Here is a 19,589-nt window from a genome sequence, read left to right as displayed (position 1 = left end):
CATTATAACATTTTTGCTCCAGTTTATTGAGAAATGATGCCCATCTGCATCTCATGCTCTGGAAGCTTAATGTCAGGAAAGGCAGGTTTAACCAAAAGCTTTAAGAACAGAAGCTTAATTTCAACTCTGATTCAGCAAATTCAAAAGCACTGCTAAGTCTACCTTCATTCACAGTTACCTGAACATTGGGTCTCCTTTTCCTTAAATTAATTGTTGGTATACCTACACCAATAGGCTGAGGTAACAGAAAAGTGGTAATTCATCATAAAGCATATCAACATAGGTAAAGGTTCTATCTTACAATCAATTTTGGTAAGGCATTTCCTTGTTGGTAATAGGTCTAAATACTCAGAATTTAATAATTTGGTAGGTATAGAATTCATGATGAGTCAATAAACAAAATGAAAGTTTAAAACTATTTTTAGTGAATAAAAACTGCCATGCTAATATAAATCATTTTTATGCTAAATGACTGACAACGTTTTCTTTTTCTAGAAAGGTATATATTTGGGAAGTGTAAAAAATGGTTTATCCCAGATAACTTTTCCCATTGTTTTAAAGAGAGAAAGAGAGAGAAAGAGATGAGAGAGCAAGAGAGAAGGAGAGAGAAATACGGTGAAATTAAAATTGCTAGGATTTATATGACTCAAATGTATAAAATATAAATATTGCTAATGCTCCCCCCCTCAATTCCTTGAAATCCTTGTCCCCATTGTTGCTTACTAGGAGATGTGTATTAGGAAGGTGATTAGGTCATGAGGATGGAGTCCTGCTGAACGAGATCAGTGCCCTTATAAAAGAGGCCTTAGAGCAAGCGGTTCTCAACCTGTGGCTCACAACCCACAGGAACTGTGTTAAAAGAGTTGCGGCACTAGGAAGGTTGAGAACCACTGCCTTAGAGGGACCCTTTGATTCTTCCTTCACCTGAGAGTTTAGAGTGAGAAGACGGCTGTCTATGAGGAAACAAGTCTTCATGAGACACTGACTTGTCCATGCCCTAATCTTGTACTTCAGTCTTCACAACTGCGTGATATAAATTTCTATTCTTTATAAGTTACTCAGTATATGGTATTTTGTTAAAGCAGCCTAGATGGACTAAGATAAATATTATGGGACATTAAAAAGCTTTAAAAATTTGATATTTGTGCTTTTGTTTTCTGAAATGATAACTGTGGAACTAATGGAGAATTCATACGAACACTGTAGATTTATATTTAATATTAATTTCACACCGATTATGCACAATTTCCTATACAGTAAATATTTCATAATAACTGATCAAAATGAGATATCTAATCAGTTTACCTAGTATGTTTATGTCAGTGACACCAAATGCAAGAAATATAGGATGCATTTTAGAATAAAGCAAAATGTGGTCATTGTGGGAATAGTCTTAATATTTTTTTTGAGAAAATAAATAATGATCTCCTAAAAAATTTGATATGTGAAAAGTTCATAGCTAATTTATTTACTTATATTCTGGGCTTTTAAAAGGGCACTCATCCTACCTTCTACAAATTACAAAATTGTACTGAAAGATTTGGAAGTAATTTTACAGTATTAGGAAGAAAACACGAGGCACTGAGCATGTAATACTTGTATAACATTAGACTTTACCTTCTTAAATAATAAGTGCTATACATATAGCTTTATTTTCCCTCATTATTACTAATGAATATACAAAAAAAATTTCTTTTAAGAACACTAGGTGTTACCATTTGGTCTATTTGGAAATTTCTAAAACAGTTTTCTTATACTATATCATCATTTTATGAGGGTGTTGTATCTGTAAAGCATACTCTTTTACTCCCCAAATAAAAATCATATATTTAACCTGTCAATGATGAGAATTCACAAACATATTTAATTTATAAGCATAAATTTCAGAAATAGAACACAATGATTGTTTAGACATTTGTGTTACATGGTTTACTAAAACAGTATTTTTTAAATGTCTGTCTGTTACATATTTGCTTTAATAAAATTCATTACAAAGATATGAAAGGCTAATTTATAATTTTGTATGAAAAACATCACCTGAGGTTCAATGAAAGTTTCTATAGAATTTTTATTTTATATAACTTTATGAATTTTAGTGAATTGATCATTCTAAGCATAAGTGAAATATAAGTTAACATCATTCAAATAGTAATAAAATATTTTCAATATAAATATTGATTATTAGTAGGAGAATGTATAAAAGGGAAAAATCTTTGTCAAATTATTACCTCTATTTGACTGTAAACCTAAATTTTTATTATCACTCGATGATGGGTTTCTATATATCCATCATATACACATTATTAACATTCATTTTCTTCTTTTTTATTTTTTGTATATTATATATTAGTTTCTTTGGGGAAGAGTTACAATTTGCAATCATAAAAGTAGAGATCTTTCAGCATATTATGTTGGTATTGCTTTTTAAAAATAACTTAGGTTAGGAGAACATACTTTAAAATGCACTTGATATACAAAGACCAAATAACAATACTTCAAAATTAAAAAAAAAAATGTAAAAAGATAAAAATTTTCAGCTATAGGAACATGATTCCCAACTGTAAACAACTCTATTTAAGAGAAATTTAACATGACATGCGTTTAAAGAGCTGTGACAGTTTAATAACTGTGTAAAAAAAAATCAATGTAACATTTACATTAAAGTAATATATTTAAACTTAATATAAGATGATCACCAGCTACATTTCCTGCAAATATTTATATAATAATAGATTTTATATGGAAATAAGTTCTAACATGATAAAAATTAATATAGAGCATCAATTATATAATATTATTGAACATATTAAAATATAACATAATTATCACATTCAATGTTTTGGCATTCAAGATCAATGGTTCTGATTTTTTATTATTGATTTTAATAATACTTCAATGGCACAGCTTTATGTGTATTCACATGTGTGCGTATTCTAGCATGCCTAACACTGGGGACAAAGAGCTAGTATACAGGGTTTACAAAAGGATCTCCAATATTTCTTGAAAGTTAAATAATTTACATATGCTTATAAAGTTAAAATTAAAAAATAAGATTAATTTTGCTTCTAGATAAATTTGGTCGGTCATTAAATGTCCTGTAAAGAATTAATGAAAGGTAAAATGAATTGAATGAAATAATTCATGAAAAATTTTCTATCGTGAAAAAATAGGTATAAGGAATAGGTTCATCTATGGAATTTTGCCTCTTTGATATAAACTTGCTGATTCATAAACACTTCCCATTCTGAAGCTTGTTGTGTGAATTTTACTTAATGAATTTCCTACACTTTTAAAAGCCTGCCCTAAAGTAAAAAGAAAAACGTTAGGTGATGAAAAGCAGAGATAATTGCCAGAAGATAAGGAAAATGTGGCCAGAGCACAGAGGAACCTAACTAATGATTATCAGGTTCAGACCCATGTCTGGAGCAATAACCTTCATGTAAAGTACAGCTTCAATCAAAGTCAAAAGTGAGATGTATGAAATGGTGATTCAGGAGGTGATAATGGTTATCTTTGAGACAGGGATATTAGTTCAGCTAAACTGATAGAGAAAATGAAAACTCCTTTCACACTTTCATTCACTATAAAATCTGTACTCATCATCTGAGAGCCACATTACAGACTGGTTTTTTATATCTAGTGCTATATAGTGAATTTTAAAACAAAGATCCTATTGAGAATATTACTCATTAATTTTACAAATCAGTAACCACTGTAAAGAAATTATATTCCTACCTTTGGCTGGAGATTTGGATGTAATAAAACATAACCATTAGGATCGATTGCAAAATAATAGCCATTGGGACACAGCTGAAAAAGAATCAAAAAACCTTAGCTAGAGATTCCTGAGTCCAATTAGAATCTAAATTTTTTAAACATCCTTTTTTAACACAAATTATTTGCTTATTTATAAAATATACATTTTATATATGTTGAAGGGTAACCTGGTATCATACTTTAAGGATGCTTTTTAACATTGAATACATTTGCTAAGACAACTGCACATAATTTTGAGAATGACTTAAGTGCTTATGAACAAACTAAAACAGCATAGTTCTAAAATAGAATTAGTACCAAAATAGTAAATTGCATCTTACTGTAAAACGTGGTGTTAGTCTTTTAATGTCTTCCAAAGACACATCAACTCCCATCACGCCAAGAATCAGCTGGTTCTATAATAAGATAACAAACAGTCAGTACATTTTATATTGCAAATTTTTATTTCTACACAATTGTCATAAGTTCATCCTTTTGTTTCGATACTAGTGGTATTCCATATTAGCTTAAACATACATAGGGGTGGGGCACTTTTAGTGTCAATTTACAAGGATTCTCACTTTTTTTTTTACAACTTTATCATTATCATTTAACTTAGCAAAGGAGATCTTGATGACTAAAATAAAGTTAAAAAGATATATAAACACTTTTATGTGATGTTGCTTGTACCTTTTTCTTCTAGTATTTATTTTTACTGCTACCGTAGAGTCAGTAGTTGTAGGATGTGCATGCATGTCTGTGAGTGTAGACTGATTTTGTGGTTTACTATAATAAAGAAACCACAAGGATGTCCAACTTAAAGACAGTACAAGATGGCATAAAAACACGTGGGATTTTTGCCAATAATTGTATCTGAGTATGTGTAACTGTCCTGAAAATAAGTGACCTTATTTGTAACAAAATCCTCAAAACACTGTTTCTAGTTGCTGCTAACAACGGCTTCTAAATACCAAACAGCTAGCATTATAGTTGCAGGTTGATGGGGCTGTAAGGCGATTTGCTACCATAATCATCTATGGAACATAAATATAGGCATTGTATGAAAATATTGGGTCAGGAATTTTTGTTTCAAAGGAAATTATAAAAAGTATAAAATGTAAGCTGAAGTGTGCTTATAGAAAAAAATTATAAAACTAGGTACATAGTTAAAAAGACACTTAAACTTTGTACTAGTTTCAAAATCATTATGCATTTTTATCATTGCAAAGCATCTAACTTCTCTTCAGACACAGTGAGAAAGTTACATCAACATCTACATTTCTTCCCATGAACCAATCCTAGTCTGACCAAAAACTCCCCAATCAAAGCAAGCTCTTAGACTGAACATAGCAAACAAATATGAGACAGAGTTACAGAATTACTCTTTCATGAGTTTAAAATGATAGAGATATTTTAAAATGGTACTTGGTTCCCCCCACCCCAAAAAGTAACATTTTCTATGGACACAAAATTAAAATAAAGAATTCAAGCAAGTTTTATAATAGCTGAACAAAAAATGCTTAAGTGCAATAGAGTTCATTAAACCATAACATTGAAATAAATTTCCACTCAAATCAGAAATATCACCCATTATAAAATAGATTTCTGGTACTAAAAAAAAAAAATCTTACTTCTGTTGTCTTTAATTCCTCTAAATCAAGCTAAAAAATAGGAATGTAACCCTATTTTTAAATCAAAAGTATTTAACACATAACAAAAAATAAGTGCAAAGTATGTATTTTTCAAAACTTTTAAGTAGGTCACATTTTATAGCACTGACAATATTACCAGTGCTATAGACCTCAAGCACTATTAGGAAATTATGTGCTTCCTGTATCATAAAAAATGGAAAAAATGAAAACAAAGAGGAACTATTAATTTAGATGATATTTGAAATACGGATTAAAAACTCTTGTTTGGGAGCTAGGGACTGATTCAATACATATACCTTCGACTCATGATACAAACACTATGATTTGTGGTCTTTTTTATTTTTCTCTCTAAACTCTATGAGTATCTCCAATGCATTTTTAAAATATGCACATAAGATAATTGTCCATTTATCATGTAATTACTCCCACAGGCTGACTTTGTGCTCTTAGCAGCGTTATGGTCATGTAGAGCTAAAATGAGTCTTGGCTGGAGGGCCAAGAGAGCTTGACCTGCAGTTTCCTTTCTCCCAGATGGTTATCACTTAGGCAGCTGTTGCCTTTGACCTCTGGCCATACAAGACAATTACATTCTATGTATTTTCTTATAGAAATATCTTATCCACATTAGGCTTCAACATCACAGTTTATCATTTTATTATTGTTAATTTTATCAATTAACTTTAACCTTTAAGTTTGTCTTATTTTCAAATTGGCCGGTTATGTTGAAGACTGGAAGAGTTCCAGTAATGACAAGTCCCAGTTCCTAAAAATAGATTCAGAGAAAATAAGCAAATTAAAAGTACAGTTTAAACTTTGTCATATTATTGCTTTAGCCTTTTATATCTGACACTGTAGTTTATAGTTATTTTATAAAGAGTCAAAAAACCAAGTAACCAATGCTGAATGTCTATTGAAGTTTATTTTTTAAATCAATGAAAATGTCTTAGAAATAATCAGACTTATTGAATGTGCAGTATCCAAAATAATACTCTTAGCATGAATTACACGTAACTTATAATCAAAGGTAATTAACTTACACAATCAAAAGACTAAGCCTTTTAGTGACCTTCCTTCCCCTTTTCACAGTGACAGTTCATCTAACATCACGGCTTCTATTAAGTAGGGTGATATTAAAATATTATTTTAAATGATTTATTTACCTTCCTCTTTTGTAGCTTCATTCTTAATTTGTTTAATGCCCTAAAAGCCAGACACTTCATTCTAAATCACAAACATGAGACTGAGTAACATGATAAATAGAATAAACACGTTATTGACATTATATTCCTGGGATATCCTGGGTAAATGCTATGCTGTTCAAAAGTAGTAATATTACTTCTAAATATCCCTCAAAATAAATAGTACTTTTTGACAAAGCCAAATGATATAGAAAAGACAACTGCAAGCATCAAATACAAAAATCTAGTCATGCTGCAGTTTAGCATAACAAAAATGTCATAGTATTAATCAGCACACTGATAATTTCATGTATTAAATCCATGGAGATTAGTTGAAATAAACTGATTTATAAGTCAGAGTTTGCTTTTTTAAAAATTATTGACATTTATGGCCATTACATTTGTTTATTGCTTATCACTATTTCATGTCAAACCTACATTTTCAACAAAATCACTCTTTAAAATAATTTTTAAATTATTGCTTAAAATTTTGAATTTGCTAAAATGAAAAAATACTAGTAATCTTGAGAAGTAATGATCGCAAGTCCAAATCTCATGAACTCTGTTACAATGCCAGAAACAGTACATTCTCAGGAAGAAAATGTCTTAGGCTGTGGTCTACAATTGTTCATGCAGGAAGCCCCAAAATAACGGAAACTGAATGAGGGAGGAGAGACAATTACAAAGAGGCCTCCAGCAGAACAAGATAGCAAATTATCCGAGACAAACAAAATTAAGGAGACAACCACATGTAACTTGGTACATGATGAAATACACATTGGCTCTTGAGTTCCAGGCAAGAACACCTGACAATGAAAACATCTTTAATTAATTACGTAAGTTATTATTCCCAATGAAAACCAGCTACCTCAATAGGCCTGCTGCAGACTAATTCATTATAGTGGTATCCAAAACATATTTCAGATAAAATTCCCTTTTGCAAGCATTCTATTAGATTATTATTTATAAGCATAGTTTTAAAAATCCTACTATGGTATAAGACAAGTTGGTATACGTGGTTTTAATTTTTTTCTTTTTATCATTTTTGCGTTTATACAGAATACCATAATTTGCTTTTAAAGATGGTAAAATATACACTAAAGTGAGATATTAAGTTACTAACAGATTTAAGACAATTATGGATAAGCTCATTAGTGCCCAACTGCCATTTTTTTCCCTTCATTTATCAAGCAGACCAAAAGATTATTCCTGGGCATTGCACATGTCTCTAGAAGAAGAGAAATAAAACAAGACTTCTGCCTCTTGAAATTTATTTGATATTTATTTCCTAAGTCTTGACTCTTGTCATATTTCTCATTTTTATACCGCACCTCACTTTATCTTCCAAGAAAAATGAACTCTTTACAATATTGTCCCTGTCTTATGTCTTTCCTTATCCCCTATTATCTCCAAAAGTGCATGAGGTATCATTTCTTCCATATACCTATTACTCCCTCAAATTTTATACCGGATCTGCTTCATGTGGTTTCATGTCTCACCAACTATTGCAGAACCTTACCTAGCCTCGTGTTGAGTTAAAATATCTCCATTTTTTTAACCACATCTCACTCTTTGACTTTATATGACTTCTTTATTTTGAAATTCCAGAACTCTTTCAGTTTTCATCATTATATTTATGATATTTGGTCTTAAAATATTTTTACCTTTTCCTTCTTGACCAACATATATTTTGAATCTGCTGTGTGCAGAGATCATAAGCAAATAACTAGAAATACATGATCGGTCACTTATCATTCTCGAGCCAGTAAAAAGAATGCTTTATGTGTCCAATAAATGGCCAATTCATATGCCTCATTTTTTTTCTTTTTTTTTTTTAACATTTAGTTTCAGCTTGTGTAACAGCACATTTAGAACCAACATTTCCTCCTGATGTTATTTGTGCTATCAGTAAGCCTTACCAGCAATGTGGTTAATGAACTTCTGGTCATAGGAAAAACAACAGGGCATAATTATTGACTCCTTCTATCACACACTGTTCTGTGATGAATTTGAAAAAGTGAAACATTTTGACCACAGCTTTAGATGACCGTGTGACCTTAAGTAAATATGTGATGTCAAGAAGGAACACTGGAGAGTAATTTTAGCAAGGGTTTGAGGTAAGCAAGCTTTGCTTTATCTTTCTTAGCATGCAAGGCTGCTGTTAATAGTCCTTATTTTTCTTCTCACTTCCTGTATATGTTTATTTTATAAGAACCAAACGATAAGTAATTTTAAACGAATTACATTTTGCCCTATGGGTTCATCATTGCATTTAGAAAAGTAGTTACAGCACATAATTGAACTCCAAGTAGGGAAAAGGGCTATTGGATCAGCATTTGCTTTTCAGGGCTTAGTATGTTGATTCTCTCCAAATACAGCCTATAATTTTAGTGAATCATTAATAAAGTCTTCTCATTAAGATTAAGCATATGAATAACTCTTGTGTAATAATTATTTATAACTTCCATGTCACGAAAATAAGTATTACATAAAAAAAATGATTTCTCAACTTCAGGCCTATTGACATTTGAGCTGCGCAACTGTTGAGCGTATGTGCAAGGCAGCTGTGCTGTGTATTACAGCAAGGTTAGTTGCTAATAGATGCTAGTAGCAACCCTTCCCCCACCCCAACAAGCCATGACAATCAAGAATGTCTTTTAGTATTTCCAAATAACTTATGACAAAATTATTCCTAGTTGAGAAATATTGCTTTAAAATACAATAGAATACTGGTACTAATGTGCTATTTCAGACCACATTTGATCACCTCAATGGCATATTTCCATAAAAATATCTGGGGTTACACTTAATACAAGAGATTATATATCAAGAGTGATTAGACTTGTGATGATTTCTGTGATTTTGACTTATCTACTAGCATGTACCTCTGACTTTCGGCGGGTCTGGCAACAGTTGTGGAGGCTAAACATGCTTATTTTAAATGTATTTTCAAAATTCTTGCTTAAAACCTGCAGATATAGGTTCTAATTCACATGACTTTTAGCATTGTTTTTTACATTAAAAATTCAAAATATTATTGAAATACTTGCCGAGCATTAACATGCTGGTTAATATTCAAGGTTGGAAATTCTACATTCTCAATGAATTAAGTAGAAAATAAAAATAGTACTACTTGACATCTACAATTCCCTACTACATAGAATCTAGAAAATCTAGATTTTTATGCAAATAATCTAATTCTAGCCACTTGTGATAGGGAGATTAAGGGAAGAGGAAAAGAGAAATGTCACCTAGACAAAAAAGCAGAAGTCAGCTGCATGCTTTTGTTGTGACAGCTTTGGGCTGAGCGGCTCAGCCTCTTACCAGTGCGTCGAGGTACACATTTGTCCACTGGACTTGCTTGGCTTTGTCTCCGGCTAAAACCATGGGTCTTCCCAAAACATCCAAATATTCCTATTTATGAAGAAAAAGGTGGTTACAACTAGGAATACTATACAAAAAAATCTCCATGAGGAAAATGAATCTATAGTTAAAAATAGAATAAAAAATACCACGAGTAAGTGTATAGTCATTTAATTCCTACTTTGAATAGTCGATTTATGGGTATATCTGCATATTTGGAATCAATAATCTTTGGCTTACATTATTTACACAGTCTATCTACTCCATTTTTTTCTAGTAACAATCCGAACATTGTTTTTCTGAGTTACAGCCAATGATCAGTGATATATGTTCCTGAGAATTGTTTCATGTTAATCTAAACTATTTAAGGCTCTGTGATTTACAGCATGGAATGGCACAAATTTGAAATAATAAAGCAGTCACATACTTGCTTTCACATCACAGACTGGCTGAAATTCAAAACTACATTTAAACACATCAAAAAATAAATGAAATACAGTGCCAAAGCTAGACATCAGATACAAGTGCAGCTGCTGTTTCATTTCAACATTCAATGTATTCAGTATTCATTTCCACAAATGCAATGTTATTTACACTACATTTGACACAATCTATTTTATAGATCCTTAGTTATGTTTACAATTGAGTAATGATTTAAATAATAATTTATGGATTTTTAAAAAATAATATACATTTAAATTAATGACTTAATTCTTCAAAAGTTACTTCAAAAAGCTACTTAACAGGCATGTTTACAACTGAATTGTGTTTGAAAAACCATCACTTCATTGTAACTTTATTCTAAATAGATAAATAGATCCGTGGGGCTTACTTGGGAAGCATCTAAGTTCCACCTAGGTCCATATATAATTTGTCCAGAATAATTAGTTTAATTTTCTTATGGACCTACAGTTTGTAGAAACTAATTTAAATTACATGCATTAGAACCAACTTCAAATTATATGAGATGAGATTGTTGATAAATTCAAATTTCTTCATTTTCTATGGTGTTTTTAAGATTTGAGAATAATAACATTCTCATATTTTCACTCATATTTTTAATCTGAGTTTTGGATGCTCGAAAGCACTTAGAATGTTAATGAAATAAAACCAATACATTACCATGATACTCAGCATTTTCATATAAATGTAATATGACGGAACTTTTCACTTTTACTTATTTTCTCCATATTGATCATATTTAAACCAGAATAGAAATATGTTACACTTTGAAAAAAATAAGTTAAATAACTTTTAAATACCATACCTGAGTATTGATTCTTATTGCTCCAATGGAAGGAATTTCATAATAATAACCTGAAATATACATATTTTTATAAATATCAAATGATAATAAAGGGACATAAAATTATTTTATTTTACAAATAAGGGATATTTGATTCTGTAAATAAAGAATATTTATTTTGAAAGGGTATTTTTTCACTTCTAAATTGAGCAAACACTATGATATCAATTCAAATGGTAAGTTTAAAGAATGTTCGATTAATGAATCTTCACAATAAATCACAGGCTTTATAAAAAAATCCCACATTTCTAGATAGTATGAAAGACATGTTATTCTTCTACAAAGCAGTAGGACACTTGGCATTATCAAAAATATGTTTTTCATTATGGAAACCATTAAAGATGCATTATGAATAAATGTCTGACGATTATCATATTTATCAAAAGTTTGCCTAAACATAACACTCAGAATAAGTTCATTTTCTTTTAGTTGCCATGGTGTCACAGTTTACCTTTCAAATAATATATATTTTTTGTGTAACATCTTCTTTTTTTCTGAGTACAAAGGAAAAATGAACTCACTACACAAATGTGAATTATGTAAGAAGGTGTAAGACAGTATTTTCTAGAAAAGAATAATTTGTTCACCCAGAGGGGAAAAAAATACATATGTCATGCTTTTATATCTAATTTTAGAAGATTTGGATTTTTTTATTCCTAATATTTCTTATCTGCTGTGTATCATTAAGTATCACTCAGTCCCATATATCCTTTTATGAGTGTACAATGATATAATCAGATGCTTGAATTTTTATGTTATGTAATATTAACGTAAAACTTTGTTATGTTTTCTCTACAGCAATACGTTCTGAATCTTATTCTTGCCTAATTCTTATAAAAAGTTACCTATAATTTTAAATTATTTTAAATGATAATACATAGAACTATTAACAACTACCAGAATACTTTTTCTTCTAATAAAATTTGATCAAGAAAACCAATCCGTTACCTTTATTTTCACAGGCCATCCACTGAATAGGTCCTCTGTCATAATTATGCTGACCAACGGAAAACGTGAATACCCGCACCTAGACGAATCCAAAAACAGGTCCACATTAGGCTGAATATAACTGAGAGGAATGGCAAATCAAAACAGCTGAAGTTGTAAAAAAGCATGTTTATCGGTTGATTAATATGACAAGAAAAATGAAGGAACTCCCAAGACCTACTATGAACATGGATTCTAGTTGCTAAATTTAAATTAGCACTTGGGTATCATGTGCCATATCCTGCTCCTCAGGCAGGAGCATGACTAAGGTTTCATTAGTAAAAAATGCATCCTTTAGATCCAACCTAACTTCACCTGTCTCACCTGGTGAAAATACACCCACACATCCAGTCACTGCATAAAATACATACATTTCTCTATCCATAGTATATGGAGATATGGAGATAAAAATACATATAGACAGGTAATTATACTTTTAGTTTCTTAAGATTACTAAAGTTAGTAATGGTTCTGCTACTTTCATACCATGGAAATATTTAGGATGCATACATATTACTATGATGTTAGTACATTACTTATTTTCCATAAAAGATGGCTGGCATCTGTATCTCTATCTATATAGATATATACATATATAGGCATCTATATCTATATCCAGATATAGATACAGATATTCTAAGCTCCTCGATGTTTAAAGACAATCAAAATATTGACTGTTTCTAACGTTATAAGTATGTAAATATTTTAAAATTCAACTGAGTTTTAAAATTATAGTAATTCAATTTATTTATTTATTTTTTTGTAGAGACAGAGTCTCACTTTATGGCCCTCGGCAGAGTGCCGTGGCCTCACACAGCTCACAGCAACCTCCAACTCCTGGGCTTAAGCGATTCTCTTGCCTCAGCCTCCGGAGTAGCTGGGACTACAGGCGCCCGCCACAACGCCCGGCTATTTTTTGGTTGCAGTTTGGCCGGGGCCAGGTTTGAACTCGCCATCCTCGGTATATGGGGCCGGCGCCTTACCGACTGAGCCACAGGTGCCGCCCAAAATTATAGTAATTCAAATATTTATTGAAAGCCATTGAAGTTAAATAATAGTATTAAAGTATATAATACAAATTGAATGATGTCAACAAATAACTAACAAAATAGCTATTTTACATGTACTGATTTTTTTTACTAATTCAGTTATCTAAGTAATTCAATATTTGAAGTTCAACATTGTAATTATTTCTAAAGATAGACACGCAGAAAATCACTTTTCCATGATTTCAAATTCTTATCTGAATTACAGTAACAGTTTTTTTTCCTTATTCATGTTGATTATTTGAATTGACCTTTTTTGAGACAGAGTCTTACTCTGTCACCATGGCTAGAGTGCAGTGGCCTCATCAGCTGCAACCTCCCAAGTAGCTGGGACCACAGGTATATGCCACCACACTCAGCTATTACGTATTTTCTCTTTACTTTTAGTAGAAAAGGATTCACTCTTGCTGACACTGGTCCTGAAGTCTTGACCTCAAGTGATTATCCTGCCTTGGCTTCCCAGAGTGCTAGGATTACAGGCATGAGCCCCTGTGCCTGGCATTGAATTGATATTTTATAACTATTTTCTCTTGTAACTTTTGCACATAATTCCAGAACACAGACCTTGATGATTTCACCTCTGTTCTGTGGTTCTGTGTTCTTTCACTGGACTTAGCCACACAGAGGATATTATAACAATCCCTGAGTCCAAACTACACATCAGGGATGCCGCTGTTTGACTTGTAAGATTTTATGTGAGCCACCCTTAAGTCACCCAAGTTTGCCTTAGCTAGTAACGTAAGAGGCTATTTGGTGAACATATCTGAGTTTTAAACACTTCAACTCGAAAGGACAAATGACTGGTTCTAAGTTAATGGTTGACCCTTTTTCTCCTCTCTGTCTCCCTTCCTCCCTCTCTCCTTCACTCAATCTACCTATTTACCTCTTATCTGCAGGAATTCCCACTCAAAATATAATGAGTATAATTAATTTTCTTTAATTCTTCAATTGGCTCATTTTGGGGTCTGTCTGTATATTTCAATCTAGTGTTAAGATCATATTATAACTGAGGTCCCACCTAAAAAGAAATAATTTTGTAAGCAGATTGACCACCCTAACTGATAACCACTAACTGCCATACCTTAAACAATCATCGCATGAGTCCAGGTCAGGAAAAAAATCCAGATGCTTCAGAAAGCATAGGGGGATCTTCTTCGTAACTAATACGTAAACATATGCCTCAAATTTGCCAGTTAAGGCACAGCTTTGTCTGGGAGTTCCTGTTATTACACAGTGTTCTAGTAAAATATCTTTTATTAAATACCTCTCATTAAAAAGAAATGAATGAATTATTATATATGTGTCTCCAGAAGGCAAGCATTCCTAATAGCATAGAGGCTACATTGAGACCTAACCTGTATGATTATTTTGACTGATGTTACAATTGAAATAGCTCAACTAAACACTTAGCACACACAAAAAGGAAGAAAATCACACACAATAGTAAAATAGCACTTGTTGCTTTATATTTGTTTCACCACAAAAGTTTTGCCTAATTCCCATGTGTTTTCCCACATGGAGTCCTCAGAGGTTGTCAAAATTAAAGAATTTGAGGTCAGGGCTTGTTGTGGAAGTATACATTCTGTCACATTTAATTATAATTTGTTAGACATGCTAAACTTTTTTTGCCTTTCTCTGTTATTTTTCTCAGCTAGGTCCTTGGCCACTTAAATGTAAGCTGCATTAACTGACAGAATCATTCTCATAATTATAAATGTGTAGTTTATACCCCTTTTGTCAATTTTCATTAGCCTTACTCGAGAGATTTTTTTTTTTTTTTTTTTTTTTGCAGTTTTTGGCCAGGGCTGGGTTTGAACTCACCACCTCCAGCATATGGGACTGGCGCCCTACCCCTTTGAGCCACAGGCGCTGCCCAGAGGGAAGCCCCCCCCCAACCTTTTTTTTTTTTTTGCCCAGGGCTGGGTTTGAACCTGCCACCTTCAGCATATGGGGCCGGTGCCCTACTCCTTTGAGCCAAAGGCGCCGCCCCTATTACTCTAGAGATTTTTAAAAACACTATTTCTTGAAATTTTCTTCCCAGTGGTTACTAAAATATAAAAATTACATGTGCAATGTCCTTTTTATAATTTATGCACCTGCCATACCATTACAATATTTAATAAACTTTAAGATGCTTATTGTCCTCTTGATGTTTTTACAAAACACACAGACACATAAGCATTGATGATTTTGTAAGTTATATAGATTATTTTAGAATGTTCTGATATGGGACAGATGTGGTGGTTCATGCCTATAATCCTAGCACCCTGGGAGGCTGAGGAGTGTGGATTGCTTGAAGTCAGGACCAGCCAAGCAGGAGCAAGAACCCGTCTCTAAAAATAGCCGCGCACTGTGGTGGGGCCTATAGTCTTAGCTACTTGGAAGGCCGAGACCAGTGAATCACTTTAGCCCAAGAGTTTGAGGTTGCTGTAAGCTGTAACATCAGAGGACTCTATAGAAGGTGAAAAAGTGAAACTCTGTCTCATAATAAAACAAACCAAACAAACAAAAACAAAAAAAGACTAAAGAATTTTCTGATATGAGTTTACATATATACATACATATTTTATGGAGAAAAAATTTAATATAGGTCATTCAAAATTTAGTGACTTGTATTACCAACTACTAAATCTTTTGTAATACTTTACACTCCTTCTTTATTTTTACAATGAAATATTTTTCATTGTAAAAATATTTCATTGCTACATGCCACAAATGTGCTGAATTCTGCTTTACACATTTTAGCTAATTATGTAATGAGAATGTTACCTTTGTGGATTTCATAAATGATCAAACGGTACATTTTATAGTGCATATACATTAATAATTGATGAAATTAAAAAAAAAATCTTTGCCTACGCTAACTTCCCCCTTGCAAATGTAGATGGCTCCATTCCACACTGTGTTACTGCCACCCTGTGGGACAGTCAGTGAACTAACTGCAATTCCAGATTCCAAATCCACAGAGATGGTTACTAGTCTCCCCTTCTTGTGATGGTTTTCACTACTTAAAACTTAGAGTTCTTGTCTAGCCATATTTTTGTAGAAATGGAAAAATAAAGCAATTCCTTAAAATATGCACAGCTTAAAACAAACCACATTCTCAAAGATGTGTCTTTGCACAGTTGTATTTATTGGTGTATTTGCATTGTCATTCATAAAAACAAAATGACATGCAAAAAAACTTGAAATATATCATTGGCAGTCTCACAAGCTAAACATTTCACCTAAACTCTCACTTAAGCAAATTACTTACATTAGATCATGTCTGTATCAAGGCAGAGTCAATTTTACAGAAGAAAAATTCCTTTATTCATGCCTCATAGTACATTTACAAGTGTGCTATCATGTAACAAATGCATGCTGAAAATTTTCTGTTCTGAGTAAAATGTTCCTAGAAATGTCTAGCTAATGTTTCTCAACGAATGTGTTATGCTTTTGGAAGGCTCTGATTTCAAAATGTTTGCTTTATGAAATTTTCATCCTAGAGTCACATATGAGAAAATATTTTCACAATGCTGAAACCCAAGTCTTTGACAGAAATAACGTGGGAATCTAGTAATGAATAAATGTTGGAATGGGCTTCAAAAAGTTCCAAGATTGTACAATTTAGCATCTATTGTAGTATCTTACTCATAGGTGAAAATAAATACTAAACAAAAAAAGAGTGAATAGACAAATGAGTGATCTTTACTTTTTACCAGAGGAATCTAAGCTAAACTTTGGTGTCCTCAAAATAGAAATCAGTTTGTTCCATTATCTGAGGAGAGCAGAGCCATCTAGGCTAGCCTTGTATTTTGTTATTTGGCTGTTTCACTATACTAGTATCAGAATAAATTCTTAATCTTTTAATTTAATATTATGCAGATATGCTCACTGAAGTTAAACAAATTTTTTAAAGCAGAGTAAAGTATATTTAATGAACTTATATCATTTATGTACTGTATTACTCCAAAAATAAAAATTAATTCATTTAATTTTTGACATGTTTAATTATATAAACATATTAATAAATGCAATAGTAATTTCAGAAGCAGATGTACTAAAATTACACTTAAAAGTAGGTTTTATTATTAGTTATAAAGTTATATAATTTTACTTTAATTTGTTGAAAAAACTAATTTTTCTCTGACCAGAATACTCTAATTACAATAATTCAAAGTTGATACCACCAGCCTGGCTTAGTTGATTAGAGAAAATTTTTAATTAATAGGAAATGTGGTTATTTAAAATGTATTAATGTTTTACTGATTTTTTCTTTATAATAGACAACTGATTTACAGTTTTATGCCATAGTTGTTAACTTCTGCTAATCTGTTTTTTATTTATTTATTTTTTTGTTGTTGTTGTTGAGGACCAAAATACTTGTCTTCAATTAAGAGTTTTTCCAAAGCCACGGGGTCAACCTATTTTAAAAAGCCATACAAATTTGTTTCCCAGCAGAACCCAGTTACTGGAAACTGTCACCTCAACAATTATCAGTTACTCAGAGTTCAAGTTTAATTTACAATAGGCAAATCTCCAAAGAATAATGGAAATGAGTCTATGAAGAAAAGAAGCCAATAAAACTAAAATAAAAACTTCAGTTATCGAAACAAGTTAGAAAAATGATGTCAGAGATGGGTTTTATTAATCTACTCTGTGTACTAAAATTTTTGGCATTAAGCCTATGACAATACTAGATTGGACTAAGTATTTTAGGATAAAATTCTACAGCGGTTTCCATAATTCAGAGATACCAGAATCCAAGCATTTGAGTAGCTCACATCTCTGGTTTTATAGCATTATGTAATAAATAAAGGTGTCCAAATTCACTTTTTGCACTCAATTTATTTTATAAAGCCTGATGATCTGAAAGGTACTGCAACTGCAAAATTTTCACAATCCATCTTGGTTTGTTGACGCTCTGAGGACCACATCCCTAGGGGCAAAAGTCTTGCCATCTGGCCTGAAGACTTGTGGGTGGGCAGTGACGGTTAGTGCAGCCACAGGGCTGCCTGGGAAAGAGACGGACAGATGGTGAGCCAGGCACATTCCATTTGAGGTTATGGAATTTGGATTGCAGATGATTTAAAATCTCGACTCTGCCACTTAGTAGCTGTATGACTTTCAGCAAGTTACTTCTCCAACTTTGGTTTTCTTATTTCCAAAATGGGAAGGTAGTGATGATGATGATGATGACTTTTATCATGATTATTCCAGTTATACATGAAGTAATAAATATACAGCATTTATATTATAGAAGGTCAATAAATGTTAGGTTTGATAACAGAGATGATGATGATAATGATGATTTCTGTAATGTTGTCTTCTGTAGTCAAACTGTAAGAGTTCAATATGGGCTTGGTGTTCATAGCTCAGTGGTTAGGGCACCGGCCACATGCACCGGGGCTGGTGGGTTCGAATCCGGCCAGGGCCTGCTAAAAAACAACGACAACAATAACAAAATAACAGCCTGGCATTGTGGCGGGTGCCTGTATTCCCAGCTACTGGGAGGCTGAGGCAAGAGAATCACTTAAGCCCAAGAGTTTGAGGTTGCTGTGAGCTGTGATGACACAGCACTCTACTGAGGGCAACATAGTGAGATTGTCTCAAAAAAAAAAAAAAAGTTCAGTATGGTAACATTTTCCATTAGTGGGACTTTAGCCTTTCATGCCTCAAAAAGAACTTAAAATAACTTATCAGATAAATAAATTTGGCTAGTTTTATTATATTTAACAACAAACTCTAATGAAAAGGGGCATTAGAATATTATCTAAATGCCATAGTGGCCATATAAGATGTCTTATATGATATTTCCCAAGGTCTGACAGAGGCAAGAATTTAATCAATGCCTATTGAATTTGTTCAAGTAAATAATACCAAACAAAAGGAAAACATAAAATAATACTTTTACAAAAGGAAAATAAAGTGTAGTAGTTACATAAGTTTTGCATACATGATCTTTTTTATTTATTTATTTATTTATTTTTGCAGTTTTTGTCTGGAGCTGGGCTTGAACCCACCACGCCCAGTATATGGGGTCGGTGCCCTACTCCTTGAGTCACAGGCACCCACCCTGAATACATGATCTTAAAGAGCCACACAGGTATTTCTTCCATGTTTTACATTTGGGTACATAACATAAAAGCATGCCTTAAGATTATAATGATATTTTAACTTATTAACAACAACAATGAATCATCCTCATCAGATTGCAAATTAGTAATTTAGGTTCCTTTTTTCATTATACACATTTATAGTACTTGATAAAGGAAGAATAAGCTATGGTGGGCACACTGCATTTCCAAGCAATTTGTAG

The 19,589-nt window shown here is 32.2% G+C and overlaps 1 protein-coding gene across 3 annotated transcripts in view; it reads right to left on the bottom strand.

Annotated features, from left to right (window-relative positions):
• Positions 1 to 19,589, bottom strand: part of CACNA2D1 (calcium voltage-gated channel auxiliary subunit alpha2delta 1) — a 537,856-nt gene that overhangs the window by 55,204 nt on the left and 463,063 nt on the right. The window contains exons 13-19 of one of the 3 annotated variants that reach the window (XM_053553458.1): positions 12,204 to 12,282; positions 11,217 to 11,266; positions 9,911 to 10,000; positions 6,094 to 6,171; positions 4,098 to 4,172; positions 3,736 to 3,810; positions 179 to 235 (exon numbers count right to left, since the gene is read on the bottom strand). In XM_053553458.1, coding sequence (XP_053409433.1) covers positions 179 to 235; positions 3,736 to 3,810; positions 4,098 to 4,172; positions 6,094 to 6,171; positions 9,911 to 10,000; positions 11,217 to 11,266; positions 12,204 to 12,282 — 504 coding nt within the window. Of the gene's footprint in view, positions 1 to 178; positions 236 to 3,735; positions 3,811 to 4,097; positions 4,173 to 6,093; positions 6,172 to 9,910; positions 10,001 to 11,216; positions 11,267 to 12,203; positions 12,283 to 18,634; positions 18,709 to 19,589 lie in introns of those variants that run through there. The other 2 variants (XM_053553459.1, XM_053553462.1) reach the window with 2 other exon arrangements.

The sequence above is a fragment of the Nycticebus coucang genome, chromosome 11 (genome assembly GCF_027406575.1).
Source record: "Nycticebus coucang isolate mNycCou1 chromosome 11, mNycCou1.pri, whole genome shotgun sequence".
NCBI lineage: Eukaryota > Metazoa > Chordata > Mammalia > Primates > Lorisidae > Nycticebus > Nycticebus coucang.
This window is presented reverse-complemented; position numbering and strand designations above follow the sequence as displayed.